The sequence below is a fragment of the Etheostoma spectabile genome, unplaced genomic scaffold (genome assembly GCF_008692095.1).
Source record: "Etheostoma spectabile isolate EspeVRDwgs_2016 unplaced genomic scaffold, UIUC_Espe_1.0 scaffold00569613, whole genome shotgun sequence".
NCBI lineage: Eukaryota > Metazoa > Chordata > Actinopteri > Perciformes > Percidae > Etheostoma > Etheostoma spectabile.
In genome coordinates this window covers 7,699-19,654 of record NW_022605221.1, presented here as the reverse complement: position 1 = coordinate 19,654, position 11,956 = coordinate 7,699, and the positions used below count along the sequence as shown (strand labels likewise).

Sequence of the window (11,956 nt, the reverse complement as noted above, 5' to 3'; positions counted from 1 at the left end):
AACAATCTTAGCAAGTAGGTTTAGGTCTGTGTGAATATGAGTTGAGCATTTACCTGGGCTGAATTTGTGAACATCTTATTTTGCATATTCACTGTAAAGAGCCATTACTCCTCCAACTGCCAACTATTGTTCCAGAGACAATAGGATATACAGTTTTAGATTGCAAGGTAACTGTCCAACACCAAAGACTTCACTGAAATACCTCAAGTGATCAAAACAGTTTGTCAACTATACCACCATCATTGGGCACTGCACTGTTTACTGCAAATCTTGCATTACATCTGGTCATTAAGACTGACTTTTGCATTAATTACATGAACACAAGGAGATTTCTTTTCTCTTTCAGAATAAGGGCTTTTGCAGCACACTTGTTGGAGATTGAACACAGGCCCTCATACATGCAAAGCACGCACTCTACCACTGAGCTACATCCCCTTAATATGTTCAGACTTTTTACTTTATTTCTGAGATCATTGAATAACAGAAGAAACCTAGGTGAAATATGTAATATTTATGTTGCATATGGTTTCAAAACATGGCGGTGATGGAGCAGATTTACAGCTATAGATTTTGCAAATCATTATCAATATTTGCTTGCAGGTAGTGTGGCGGAGCGGTCTAAGGCGCTGAATTAAGGCTCCAGTCTCTCTGGAGGTGTGGGTTCAAATCCCACCACTGCCATTTGCATCTATTACATAGCTGGAAGCCAACCAAGGTGATGTCTTGCAGCTGTGTCATTTGGGCTGAACTTGGTGAAGTAACCACAATCATCCATCCATCATCTTGCTGAGATTGTTCCTTGTTAACCTGAGGTTCAACGATTGGTGAAACCTTCTTTCCAGCACTTTGGAGTAGAAAATCAACAAATCATTGTGATAATTAATTGTGATCTCCATATTGATCAAAGTAATTGTCATATATCATTTTGGCCATAATCATGCAGCCCAAAGAGATCTAATGTTTTATAAAACCAGGTTGGGCAAGTAACCTTTCTTCTGACTTCTTGTTAAAAAAAGCAAGTAAACACAACTCAAAGAAAGCTACTGCGATGGCTGGGAATCGAACACAGGTCAACTGCTTGGAAGGCAGCTATGCTCACCACTATACCACCATCGCTATGCTGTACAATTTTCACTTCAAATCTTGTAATACATCTGGGCATTGAGACTGTGAAGTGCGCTCTATCACTGAGCTACAGCCCTGATGATTCCAAAATTTCCTCAGGGGGTCCTGTGTTATCACATTAACAAGAATGGGAAGTGCGTTCATAAACATTGTTGACCTTCAATAGCTTAGTTGGTAGAGCGGAGGACTGTAGAGGCACAAATCCAAAATCCTTAGGTTACAGAGTTTCCCTTCACGGATCAATCAAGTATTTCTGATTCTGATGTAGAGATGGACAGACGACCAAAAGCATAATACTGCTTGCCGAGACATAACAAATAACACAAGAAGGGCTCATTTAAAGGTTTTATTGCTTACTTAGCCATATAATTGTAACATTATTTATTAATATAACATTAAAAATAATCACGTTAGTCATATTTTTATGAATTAATTTATTAAAAAAACTATTAAAGAAAATAAGGATAAACAAGATAAAGATAGGACGGCTGAGCGTTCCAAGGGTCTGCTTAAGGTCGCAGTCTCCACTGGGGGCTTGGATTCAAATCCCGCTTCTTACATGTATTGTTTTCCTCTAGAACTAATTTCAGAGACATGGTATTGGGAAGCTTGAATTCAGCTATTCTCTACATTGTAGTGGATATTAATTTGCGCAAGATACTGAATTGCAAGTACAGCCGCACCTTTTGTGAGCATCTGCATTATCAACCCATGTAAAGTTACCATGAGTACACAGTAGACCTATCTACTGCTGTATTCATTGTTTGTGGCAAGAGCTTTAAAACCTATTCTTGACTTGCCTGTTCCACATCCTGTGTCAACGCTTAGCTTACTAAATAACTTAAGTTAGCCAGTAATTGTTGTGTGCCTTCAATAGCATAAGTGTTAATATTATGGAAGAAGCTGCCTGGCAAACCAATGTTGCCTTTCACAACAGTGGTCCATGGTGTAATGGTAAGCACTCTGGACTTTGAATCCAGTGATCCGAGTTCAAGTCTCGGTGGAACTGGTTTTAAGCCAGAGTACTGGTGAAATAAAAAAATCAACCTCTACACTGTCCACATCTAGGCTAACGGGTAAAATATTCTGGCTGTTTGACTGAAAACAGTATGTGGTAGTGGCAAGTTGAGCTGTGACCTGTACTTCACGTTAACTTAAAAGAGCTCCAAATTTAGACTTAGTTAAACATCTTAAAGATATTTCCACAATGTTGACCCAAATGTCAGTCTATTTCCATCTAGTAGGCACGTGTCTGGACACAGGTGGACATTTGGACAGAAACATTGGTGGATCTTGATTCCACCACAGGATTTAGCCTGCATTGAACATTGGGGTACAGAGTTGGTGAGATGCCTTCACATCCCGCGCAATGTATTGCCATTGTCAAACACATTTCCACATTGGTGACTTTCTTCCGTGTCCCATAAACACCCATATATTTGGGCTGACAAGGGAAACCTTTCTTTGATAACTATGACTGGATGACTGAGAACCTACTATATCATGACATAGTTGACTTACCATATTATTATTTCTGTGAGAGATCCTACTACACGTTGGATTATTCAGTCAGGATGGCTGAGTGGTCCAAGGTGCTGCGTTCAAGTCGCAGTCTCCACTGGAGGTGTAGGTTCGATATTGGGGACATTGTTTTTGTTTTGTTTGTTGTGGTGGTGTAACTTGGGGGGGGGGGGGTGATAAGATAAGTTGCTTGCAAGGGTTACACAGTCATCAGCACACATTTGCACACCGACTCTCAACAGTATATTCCCTTACCTACTTCACATTCGCTCTTTTGGTTGCTTGGCCATTCTTATCAAATATGGCTGCCAGAAAGGGATGGGGACGAAGATGGTGCATCCTGTTTAATTAGTTACACAGTTAAGCAGTTACACTTATATTCCATGGTCTTCTTTTTATTTTATTAGCATTGTTATTTTACCAGGGGAAAGGGTCTCTGATCTCTCAAGGTCCTTGCATAGGACTTCTGTTGTTCTCGGTAGGCCTGCCTATGAACAGTGAGTCCTGAGGCGTCGCTCAAGCACAAGTCCAGCTGTTTTCATTTGCCGGAGTTCGTAGTGGTCCCCTACTGGAGCTGCTGGACGAAGATGGATGGATGGAAGCAACCCTGTTCATTTGCTCATTGTATTCTTGCAAGACAGACTTCTCTGTCGAAGACGTTGTAGCTTAGTGGTTAAAGCGCCTCTCTTGTAAACAGGAGATCCTGGGTCCAAATCCCTGCATTGCTGGTTCTACTTAAGGAAGTGTATGTATATAATTTGTGATTCTTAACAGACAAACAAAGTTACTAGCTGCCTTATTTTCCAGAGCATGAAAGGGGCATGTGATGTGTTCTTATAACATTATTGTGGCTGAAAACAGTCTATACCAGTGGAGTGGAATGCTGGCTTTAATAGGTGCAGGTGGGCTGCACGTGTTAGGTCGGCCATTTTGGGAATCATTGGTTTAGACTTCCACCGATGACACTCATCAAGTGTGCAGGTGATGACGGATGGCCTCGCGCCGTCTCACCCATCTCACCCCGGACACAACCTATTCCAGCTTCTCCCCTCTGGTAGGCGCTACAGAGCACTTTACGCCAAAACCAACAGAGTCAGGACCAATTCTACCACAAGCCTTCACTCTGATGAAATATTTACACCGCTCTTCAATGGCTTCTGAATGAGAGTAAGTTTGTTGTTTTGTTTGTGAGTAGTACTCAAGGAGGTGCTGTGGCTTAGCTGGTTAAAGTGCCTGTCTAGTAAACAGAAGATCCAGGGTCCGAATCCCTGCAGCACCTTGTTGTTGCAGTCATTATCTCTGTTTGCATCCCATCATCATGTCTACCCAATCCCCATGCTACTCATTAAGCCCTGGTAGCAAATGAAAAAGGCATGTTACATTTACACAGAAACACTACATCAACACAGGCTAAAGATGATACATGAAAACACATGAAATTCAGAGCAATGCAAGTTTAAGATATTCTTTCATCAGGTTTGTGGTTCTGTTATAGAAACTACATCCTGTTATATCGCGTGATCGTACATGAATTTACGAGATCCGGTGGGTCCATGTGACTTCAGTGGTCCGTCATGGCCTGCAACAAATCCGGACCTGGTGGGTGTTGACAGACTGCGGATCACGGAGCAGACACGAAGCGGAGTGGATCCGCAGTTGGTCGAAGTCAGGGGTAAGGCCTCCTGCACACTGCCTGTGTGGTGTGAGCATGGCATTTCTGTTGTGTGGCATTTTCTTGGTCTTTGTACGGTGGCCGGGAAGTGCAAAACAACATTACAAAGTCTGAAACACTTTTACAAAGATCGAGACAAATTTACATTTAAAAAACAAATTAACAAAACGCAAAACACTTTTACAAAGAACAAAACAAATTTACATTTTGAAAAACAAATTAACAAGACTCAAAACACTTTTACAAAGAACAAAACAAATTTACATATTAAAAAACAAATTAACAAGACTCAAAACACTTTTACAAGTCCCGAAACAAATTTACAAACGACAGATTCTTCACGGAAAGGGAATGTACCACACACCGGAAGTGACGCGAAGTAATACGGAAGTGACACGGTGGTGTTGGTGAGCGCGGGCAATTCGCGTTGTAGTTGTGGAGTAAATGGCGTAAATGAAGTTTATGGTGACCGAACATGGACTGCGACCGAGGGATATTTTGCCGTTTTGTGGCAAAAACATGAACACATTAACGCGGTTTTGCTTCACGTGTGGCCGGTGTTTGGAGTTTCTGAAAGACGCGGACCAGACGGAAACACCGGACATACTGCATCATTGCGTTCAGTATTTCAACGAGGGCCATTCCTACGATGTAATTGTGGACATGATGTCAAGCCTACACGGTGTAAACATCAGCTTGAGGACTCTTAAAAGTAAACTGAACGAAGCCGGGTTTGTACCGCCGAAAGGATTATTCCTCTCCAAACACCGTGAGTAACGCCATCAGATTGGAACTTCGTGGACCTGGACAACTATTTGGCTACCGCACGATGTGGCAGGTACTTAAACAAAAGTACAATCTTCGAGTGAAGAGAGATGATGTGATGAATTTGCTCCGGGAGCTTAATCCTCGAGGGTGTGAGAGCAGAACACGCAGAAGGTTTACAAGAAGAACCTACCACTCAATGGGACCTAACTATATGTGGCACGCAGATGGTTATGATAAACTTAAGCCATTCGGTTTGGCCATTTCGGGATGCATAGATGGATTTTCACGTAAAGTACTGTGGCTTGAATGTGGACCAACAAATAATAACCCAACGGTGATTGCTCACTATTTCATGTCATGTGTGCAAAACCTCGGTGTCATCCCCATGAGACTGAGGACTGATTGCGGCACTGAGAACGGCATAATGGCTGCAATTCAATGTACCCTACGCCACCATCACAGTGACTACTACTCTGGAGCGTCCAGCCACATGTACGGCTCATCTATAAATAACCAGCGTATTGAGTCCTGGTGGTCTATATTTAGAAAGGGGAGGTGAGTGAACGTTCATAAAGGCTCTTGCATCTTTTGGTCATTTGATTTTCTTCTCTGGAACGAGTAATAGAAAAAGAAAAAACGAGCACAATAAAAAATCTGAAAAATATAAGGAAGGTAGTTTCTGAAAAGAAAATTGAATGACCAAAAGATGCACAACCCATAAATTTCATTACAACTAATCTTTGATTTTATTATTCAAACGTGTATACACTTAAAGGTTTAACTAAAATGTATATCCGTTTCTATAGGTCTCAGTTCTGGATGGAGTTATTTACGGACCTTAGAGATGCCGGATACTTTAACGGGAGTCATGAGCATCAGTGTCTCTTGAGATACTGCTTCGGTGAGGTTATTCAGAAGGACTTAGATGAGTGTGTGAGACTGTGGAACAGTCACAGGATTCGCCCTTCCAGAACAGCAGCATGTCCAGGAGGAGTGCCCAATGAACTCTACTACTTACCACACAGGTGATACATTGGTGATAAATAGGTAAAGGTATTAATCTAACGTTTTAGTTTAAATGAAAACAAATGCAATTATGTTTTCTATTTAACATAGGTTTGGTTCCAGAGACTGTGCATTTCCAATTCAACAGGCTGAATTGGATGCCCTTCCTGAGGCTAGCCTGTTCATTACTCCTTTGGGGACCCAAACATGCAGGAGTACTTGGACTTTGCCATGGACCACAATCAGTTACTGAAGCCAGAAAACTGGGAGTCTGCATCAGAACTGTACATGATTCTAAAAGAAATGGCTCGGCTATGAAAGGATCAAAAAGGGAGTTTTTATTGTAGTGGTGGAACACTGTCTGAACACAATGTTTACGAATCTGTCACCCACAGCTTTGCTGTTTAAGTGTAAAGTAAATTAATCAAAAATAGTAATGTTTATTAAAATTTTGTAGTAAAGAACAACTTCTTTAAGTACTTCTTTATCTAAAACAGTGACATATTAAGGGATCCCAGTCACAGATCTAAAACATTTTTAAAATGTTAACTGAGAAAAAAAACACATGCTCACATACTGTTATTGTTATTATAAAATCAACTTTGGCAACTTCACATTAAAGTGCACCTTTAACAACAACTTTAACTCTGAGTCATCCATCATATAGCTTAGAAACAGCCAAATCCTGGACTATTTTGAATTCCAAAGTCCATTTGTGATTTAAACAAAGTGAATGAGTCTAGGAGTGGTAATCTCAAGGAGTTTGAACATGTGTTTGCCATGGGGAACGCAGAGTCATCCAGGAACTCTATTTGTGGCGGTGGTTCCAGCCAGATGGGGGAAGTGAAGACAGCCCAGTAGCAAACATCAAAACACTCTCCACAGACACAGCAGCTTGGCCTTCTACAAAGAAAAACAATTCAGATAAATCATTGACACAGCGTTTTCTTAACTTGTTTATAAAAAAACATAAATAACAAAACCTTCACAATCAAGGAGATAATCTGCCCAATAGGCCATGGTTTGACTTTCTTTAGTAGTCGTCTGATTACCCCTGAATGAGGTCGGGTTTGAAGAGTTTCTCAGTTCAAAAGCAGTGAGTCGCTTTTCAGTGTGGCACAGAACAGGGGCCAGCAAAGTAGGGCGTTGCTGTAGTGCAGTCAAAAACTCCAGGGTTGAAAGACCATCTCTGAATCTACATGGTGAACACAAACATTGATTCACTGTTGTATAGTGCCAATTTAAATTATCTAAAGAAAACAAATATTCTCTTCAATTACTATCCACCTTAAACATTTGGGGGAAATTGTTGTGTTGACCATTGAATTAAAAAAAAAACTATTTTTGCATTGCACATTAAAAGTTAATTGTTACAATCTAAGGTTTAAACGACAAAGACTGGAATGGCTAGGTGGCTTGAGCACTTATACAGTGCCTTCAGAAAGTCTACACATCCCATGCAATTTTTCAAAACTTTGAGTTAGAGATTTCATATAAAATATTATTCGTCATCAGTCTACACACAATACATCATAAGCTAGGCAAAAACAGGTTTTGAGAAAATTGTAGCAAATTTAATAAAAAAGAAGAAAAAAAAACTAAAATATCACATTTGCTGAAGTTAGTGAGCCTTTTCTCAGTATGCTGTTGAAGCACCTATGGAAGTAATTCCAGCCTGGATTCCTCGTGTATGAAGCTACAGCCTTTACACACCCATCAACATCCCCACACTCTTTATATCTGTATATATTTTCATGGACACTTACACTAAAACCTCTGCGTGTGACTGGATCTCTATGAGAACTGAGGGCAGGAATAGATTCAGATGTAAGTGACACTGGTACAGTATTGAGCAGGTGGTTGGATAAAAAGCAGCAGTCATCAAGGGTTTGATGGATCAAGTGAGCCTCAAACCATCACTCTGCTGCCAGATGTGTAGCAGATGTGGATGGATAACTTTAAGGGGTAACTGGACTTATTTTCCTCTTGAACTTTATGGAGTTAGTCAGGAAGAGAATCTAATTTCTGTTTTTGCTTTGTCATTATGATGTTTTGTGTGTAGATTGATGAGGAAAAAGACAGAAGGAAGTGACATCACATAGTTGAAATACACTAAGGTACAAATTCTGTCACAGTGACAAATTGATAACAGATATACATGTTTGCATAAACCAAACATGGAGACAATGAGGCATTTAACTAAAACATACATAACATTTATAAAAAGAATCTTACCTGTCAATTACAGATGAGTTGCGGTCAATAATATACCACTGAAGGTAGTCGGACACGATTTCTTTCTTTTCTTCGACAGTAGCCACGTGCCTCAGACAACCTGCTGTCTGTAACATTGTGCTGTGTCTCATCATGCATTCTTGCAGAGCATCCAATGAAGCAGCACTCTCAATCTGAAAGACATGAAAAGACAAACACCCCAGTCAATAACTGTATGCACTATATCTCCTAGCCTATTTTAATGACATACATAGCATGGTGTAATTTTACAGCATCAAAGACTAATAAATTAATGAAACAAATTCTGCACGTGATATAGGAATTAAACATTGTCTCAAAACACTTCAGGAACTATGTAAAACTCTGCCCTACCATACTGTAGCCCTTATGCTATTCTCACCTCTTGCAAAGCTTTCCCTATGTCTTCATCAGTTATTAAATTAATTGGTGCTTTGAATGAAGGCTGGCCTGAAAGATAATGTACAAGATCTTCTGACAGGAAATGGGGTCCTGGACCTCCATGCACAACTGACACAGCAATCATCTTTCCTGCCAGGTAGTACTCATCCTCCTAACAGCTGTGAATGAAGTCATAATGCAAAATTATAACAAAATGCATTTATACTGTAATATACAAGCATATGTCATGTGATATATATGGTCAATGATCATTAACCAACCATTAGTAGCCTATAGTACACATCTAACCCATATGCATACCATTTGCATTGTAGACCAAGAACCGATGTCCTTCTGGTCCATCAAAAATGGGCCGGTCTTTTAGGTGTTTCATTAGTAGAGTTAAAAACTCTCGTCTTGGACCACCCGTGTCAATTCCCTCTTCCAAAACACCAGTATCATCAGTAAATTTGACCAGCATGTCACAGGTTTCAGAATATGTTGTACGCTTGAAACCTCTGACTGCCCCATCCCAAACATTAGCCCTTGAGATGTTGAACCGACTGACTCTTTTATGATCAATAGGAAGCGACAGGTTTGCCACGATGTCAGGTAATGAAATGTCCGTCTCCTCCCTGTAATGACAAAAAGTGACTTCATTTGTGAATGTTCCAGATATACCAGAACTATTGCACTGTAAAATACTGGAGTGCTATAGTCAAAAGCTGTCATATTACATTGCTGTGTGTTGGATATTCTTCACATTGACAGCAACAGGCTCTTCATCCTCTGGCTCAACATTGGGTGAAAACAGGTCTGTGTATTTACTGTTGGTAATGACCATTTCCATGTTAAAACATCTTACAAACAAAAATGCCTTCCCCGTGTAATCAGTAAATATAAATTATGTCAGTCATTATTTTATTTTTTTTACTTACCTGTAGCAAGAATTTTTTCTGGATTTGTTTCAGGTTGATCCAGATCCTCAGCATCAGATATTACTATCTGAAAAACAGATTAAAATGTCTGAAACAACAACAACATTGGAAGCAAGAAATGTCATGCAGCCACAGTCTCCCTTATTACCTGTCCTGGCTGAATTGATGAATGTCCTGGTGCTTGTCTGAAACATGATAAAAACACAAAATGATTAGCTCCATGATAAAGACTATAATGTAGTTTTGAGTAACACATAGTAGTAGGTGGGTCTTTTCTAGTGGCCAGGGTGCTCTGGGCTAGAGTGGGTGTTGTGGACATTTTAAACCAGCAGGTGTCCTTCCAGCGTCCAATAGTCAAATCATGTAAACATTATGTATGCAGCCCAAATTCCTATTGGTTGATTATCACTAGATCAAAAACATTGTCTCTCATTACATCTATCTGACTCCCTGACAAAGTTCAGAAAAAAAGTTTGTTTAATTGGTTCAGGTTGACTGCGCCAATTCAATAAAGGTCTATGTGAGACCCACAATGATGTGGGACATATGGATGGACTGGATCATTCTCATATTTTTTAATAGTTTGGTTATTTGGGCCATTTGTGTTTATAAACCTGAAAGAGAAACTGTATTTCTGTAGGTTTATTCTGTTAAGTAAAGCTCAGCTCAGACAGGTAGCTGTGGTCCTTTAGGTAGGGAGCAAGTTACAGAAACAGTCAATAGCATGTAGCAACGTTGAGCTCATGTGCAGGGTTTCTGTATTTCCAGGTCAGCAAAAGTAGAAAAAACATCTCAAAAAATAGCAATATAAATGTTTAAAGTGTATGTGAATGAGTAGTGAAATATCTGCTAAATAGCAGTCTACCTGGTTGAAAGCACTGTAACCCATTAAATTAATTATTATTTCCAGTCAAGAACTAAAGAAATAATTTCAACCATGCAAGCCAGAAAGTTTCTTTGTGTCCAAGCGTGCAACACCTACCTTTCATCTTCTAGTTTGTGTTTAGGAGTACTTCAATTTTTTGGTTCAAAAACCTGAGAGGAAATTGATAAAATTATCAATAGCTTCCATTGTTGTTCAGTCACCACATACAGCATAAAATCAATGCTGAATGGTTGTCTGTGTTACTGTATAATAGTACCGCAAAATAATCAAAACAAGCCACTTTTACCACTAAATATTGACCAGGACATATTTTATGCTTAAAATCCAATGTACATCTAATAAAGTAATAAAATACAAATATTTACATAAATACATAAATATATAAAAAAGAGAAGTAACTATTGTACCAAAGTGTCAGCTTGATTGAATTCGGCTCTGCTCCTTGTTGTGATGACAATTTCAGAATCAGAGTCTGAGGTATCATCCACTGAAAATAATAAATCAAACAACCATTATCTATTCTCCAGCAGAGTATCTAAACATGTAAAAAAATATGAAATCATGAGATCCACTAACCTCCTTTATAGTGTTTTCTAGGCAAATGAAAAAAGTGATCCTGGAATATGCTTTCCTATTTCCTTTATATATTCTGCCAATTTGAATGGCCTTTCTGACCAGGCACATGGACCACCTCTGAGCAGTCTGGATCCAAAAGGACATAAGGTCCTTCGTGCATGTCCTTGTTAAATGTTCTCATTTTCTGCACAGCTTGTTTCAGTAGATCAGGTGCTGCTACTTCTGGGTCTGTAAATACCGGGAGCGTTTTCCCTCTTAGAGGTTTTAAATCAGTTCCATCAGTTCCATGTGGCACCATCAATCCTACGTTTATCTAGTAAAATAAATATATAAATAATTTATACGTAGGTAAAATAAATATACACATACACACAAATACATATAGAGCTTTGCAAAATTGTATAGGACGGTCAAACTTACCTGGACGTTTTTTCTTTCTTTAGGCCTATTTCTTCGTTTTGGCCCGTAATTAAAAGCCTGTCGTTCTTTAGACTTGGAGCTTCTGTACTCCATGAACTGTTTGTATGATGGGCATGGATGTTCGGCTGAAATGGACAGAGTTCCGTTTCAAAATAGAAAGTCAGCAGCCGCTCAAGAAAATCATAGCATTACTGACTTTTATTCACATGGCCCCAGATAGATAGCATTTTTTGTTTTGCTACACTTACTTTGATTAACACTGTCCGGCTGGCGAGACGACGCCTGTGTTACAAGTGTTTCGTCTGGTCCGCGTCTTTCAGAAACTCCAAACACTGGCACACGTAAAGCAAAACCGCGTTAATGTGTTCATGTGTTTGCCACAAAACGGGCAAAATATCCTCGGTCGCAGTC

The 11,956-nt window shown here is 39.6% G+C and overlaps 1 protein-coding gene, 2 non-coding genes and 1 pseudogene across 3 annotated transcripts; 2 read left to right on the top strand and 2 right to left on the bottom strand.

The window, feature by feature from the left end:
- Window positions 1-1,044: 1,044 nt before the first annotated feature.
- trnag-ucc (transfer RNA glycine (anticodon UCC)) lies at window positions 1,045-1,116 on the bottom strand. The gene has a single exon. It is a non-coding gene; the product is annotated as a tRNA-Gly (tRNA).
- A 946-nt stretch (window positions 1,117-2,062) lies between these two features.
- trnaq-uug (transfer RNA glutamine (anticodon UUG)) lies at window positions 2,063-2,134 on the top strand. The gene has a single exon. It is a non-coding gene; the product is annotated as a tRNA-Gln (tRNA).
- Window positions 2,135-5,057: 2,923 nt separating this feature from the next.
- LOC116685184 (uncharacterized) lies at window positions 5,058-6,344 on the top strand. Its single transcript, XM_032510365.1, has 3 exons — window positions 5,058-5,641; window positions 5,893-6,111; window positions 6,203-6,344. Exons 1-3 carry the CDS (start codon window positions 5,148-5,150, stop codon window positions 6,342-6,344), a joined length of 855 nt encoding a protein of 284 aa, XP_032366256.1. The 5' UTR covers window positions 5,058-5,147.
- A 555-nt stretch (window positions 6,345-6,899) lies between these two features.
- LOC116685183 (G2/M phase-specific E3 ubiquitin-protein ligase-like) lies at window positions 6,900-11,662 on the bottom strand (annotated as a pseudogene).
- Between the last annotated feature and the right edge of the window lie 294 nt (window positions 11,663-11,956).

What these genes read in the sequence shown, in the direction of transcription:
- LOC116685184 (XM_032510365.1), top strand. Translation starts at nt 5,148, where the DNA reads ATGTGGCAGGTACTTAAACAAAAGTACAATCTTCGAGTGAAGAGAGAT. An exon ending in TCTATATTTAGAAAGGGGAG is followed by an intron (nt 5,642 to 5,892) that starts GTGAGTGAACGT and finishes CCGTTTCTATAG; the next exon opens with GTCTCAGTTCTGGATGGAGT. An exon ending in CTCTACTACTTACCACACAG is followed by an intron (nt 6,112 to 6,202) that starts GTGATACATTGG and finishes TATTTAACATAG; the next exon opens with GTTTGGTTCCAGAGACTGTG.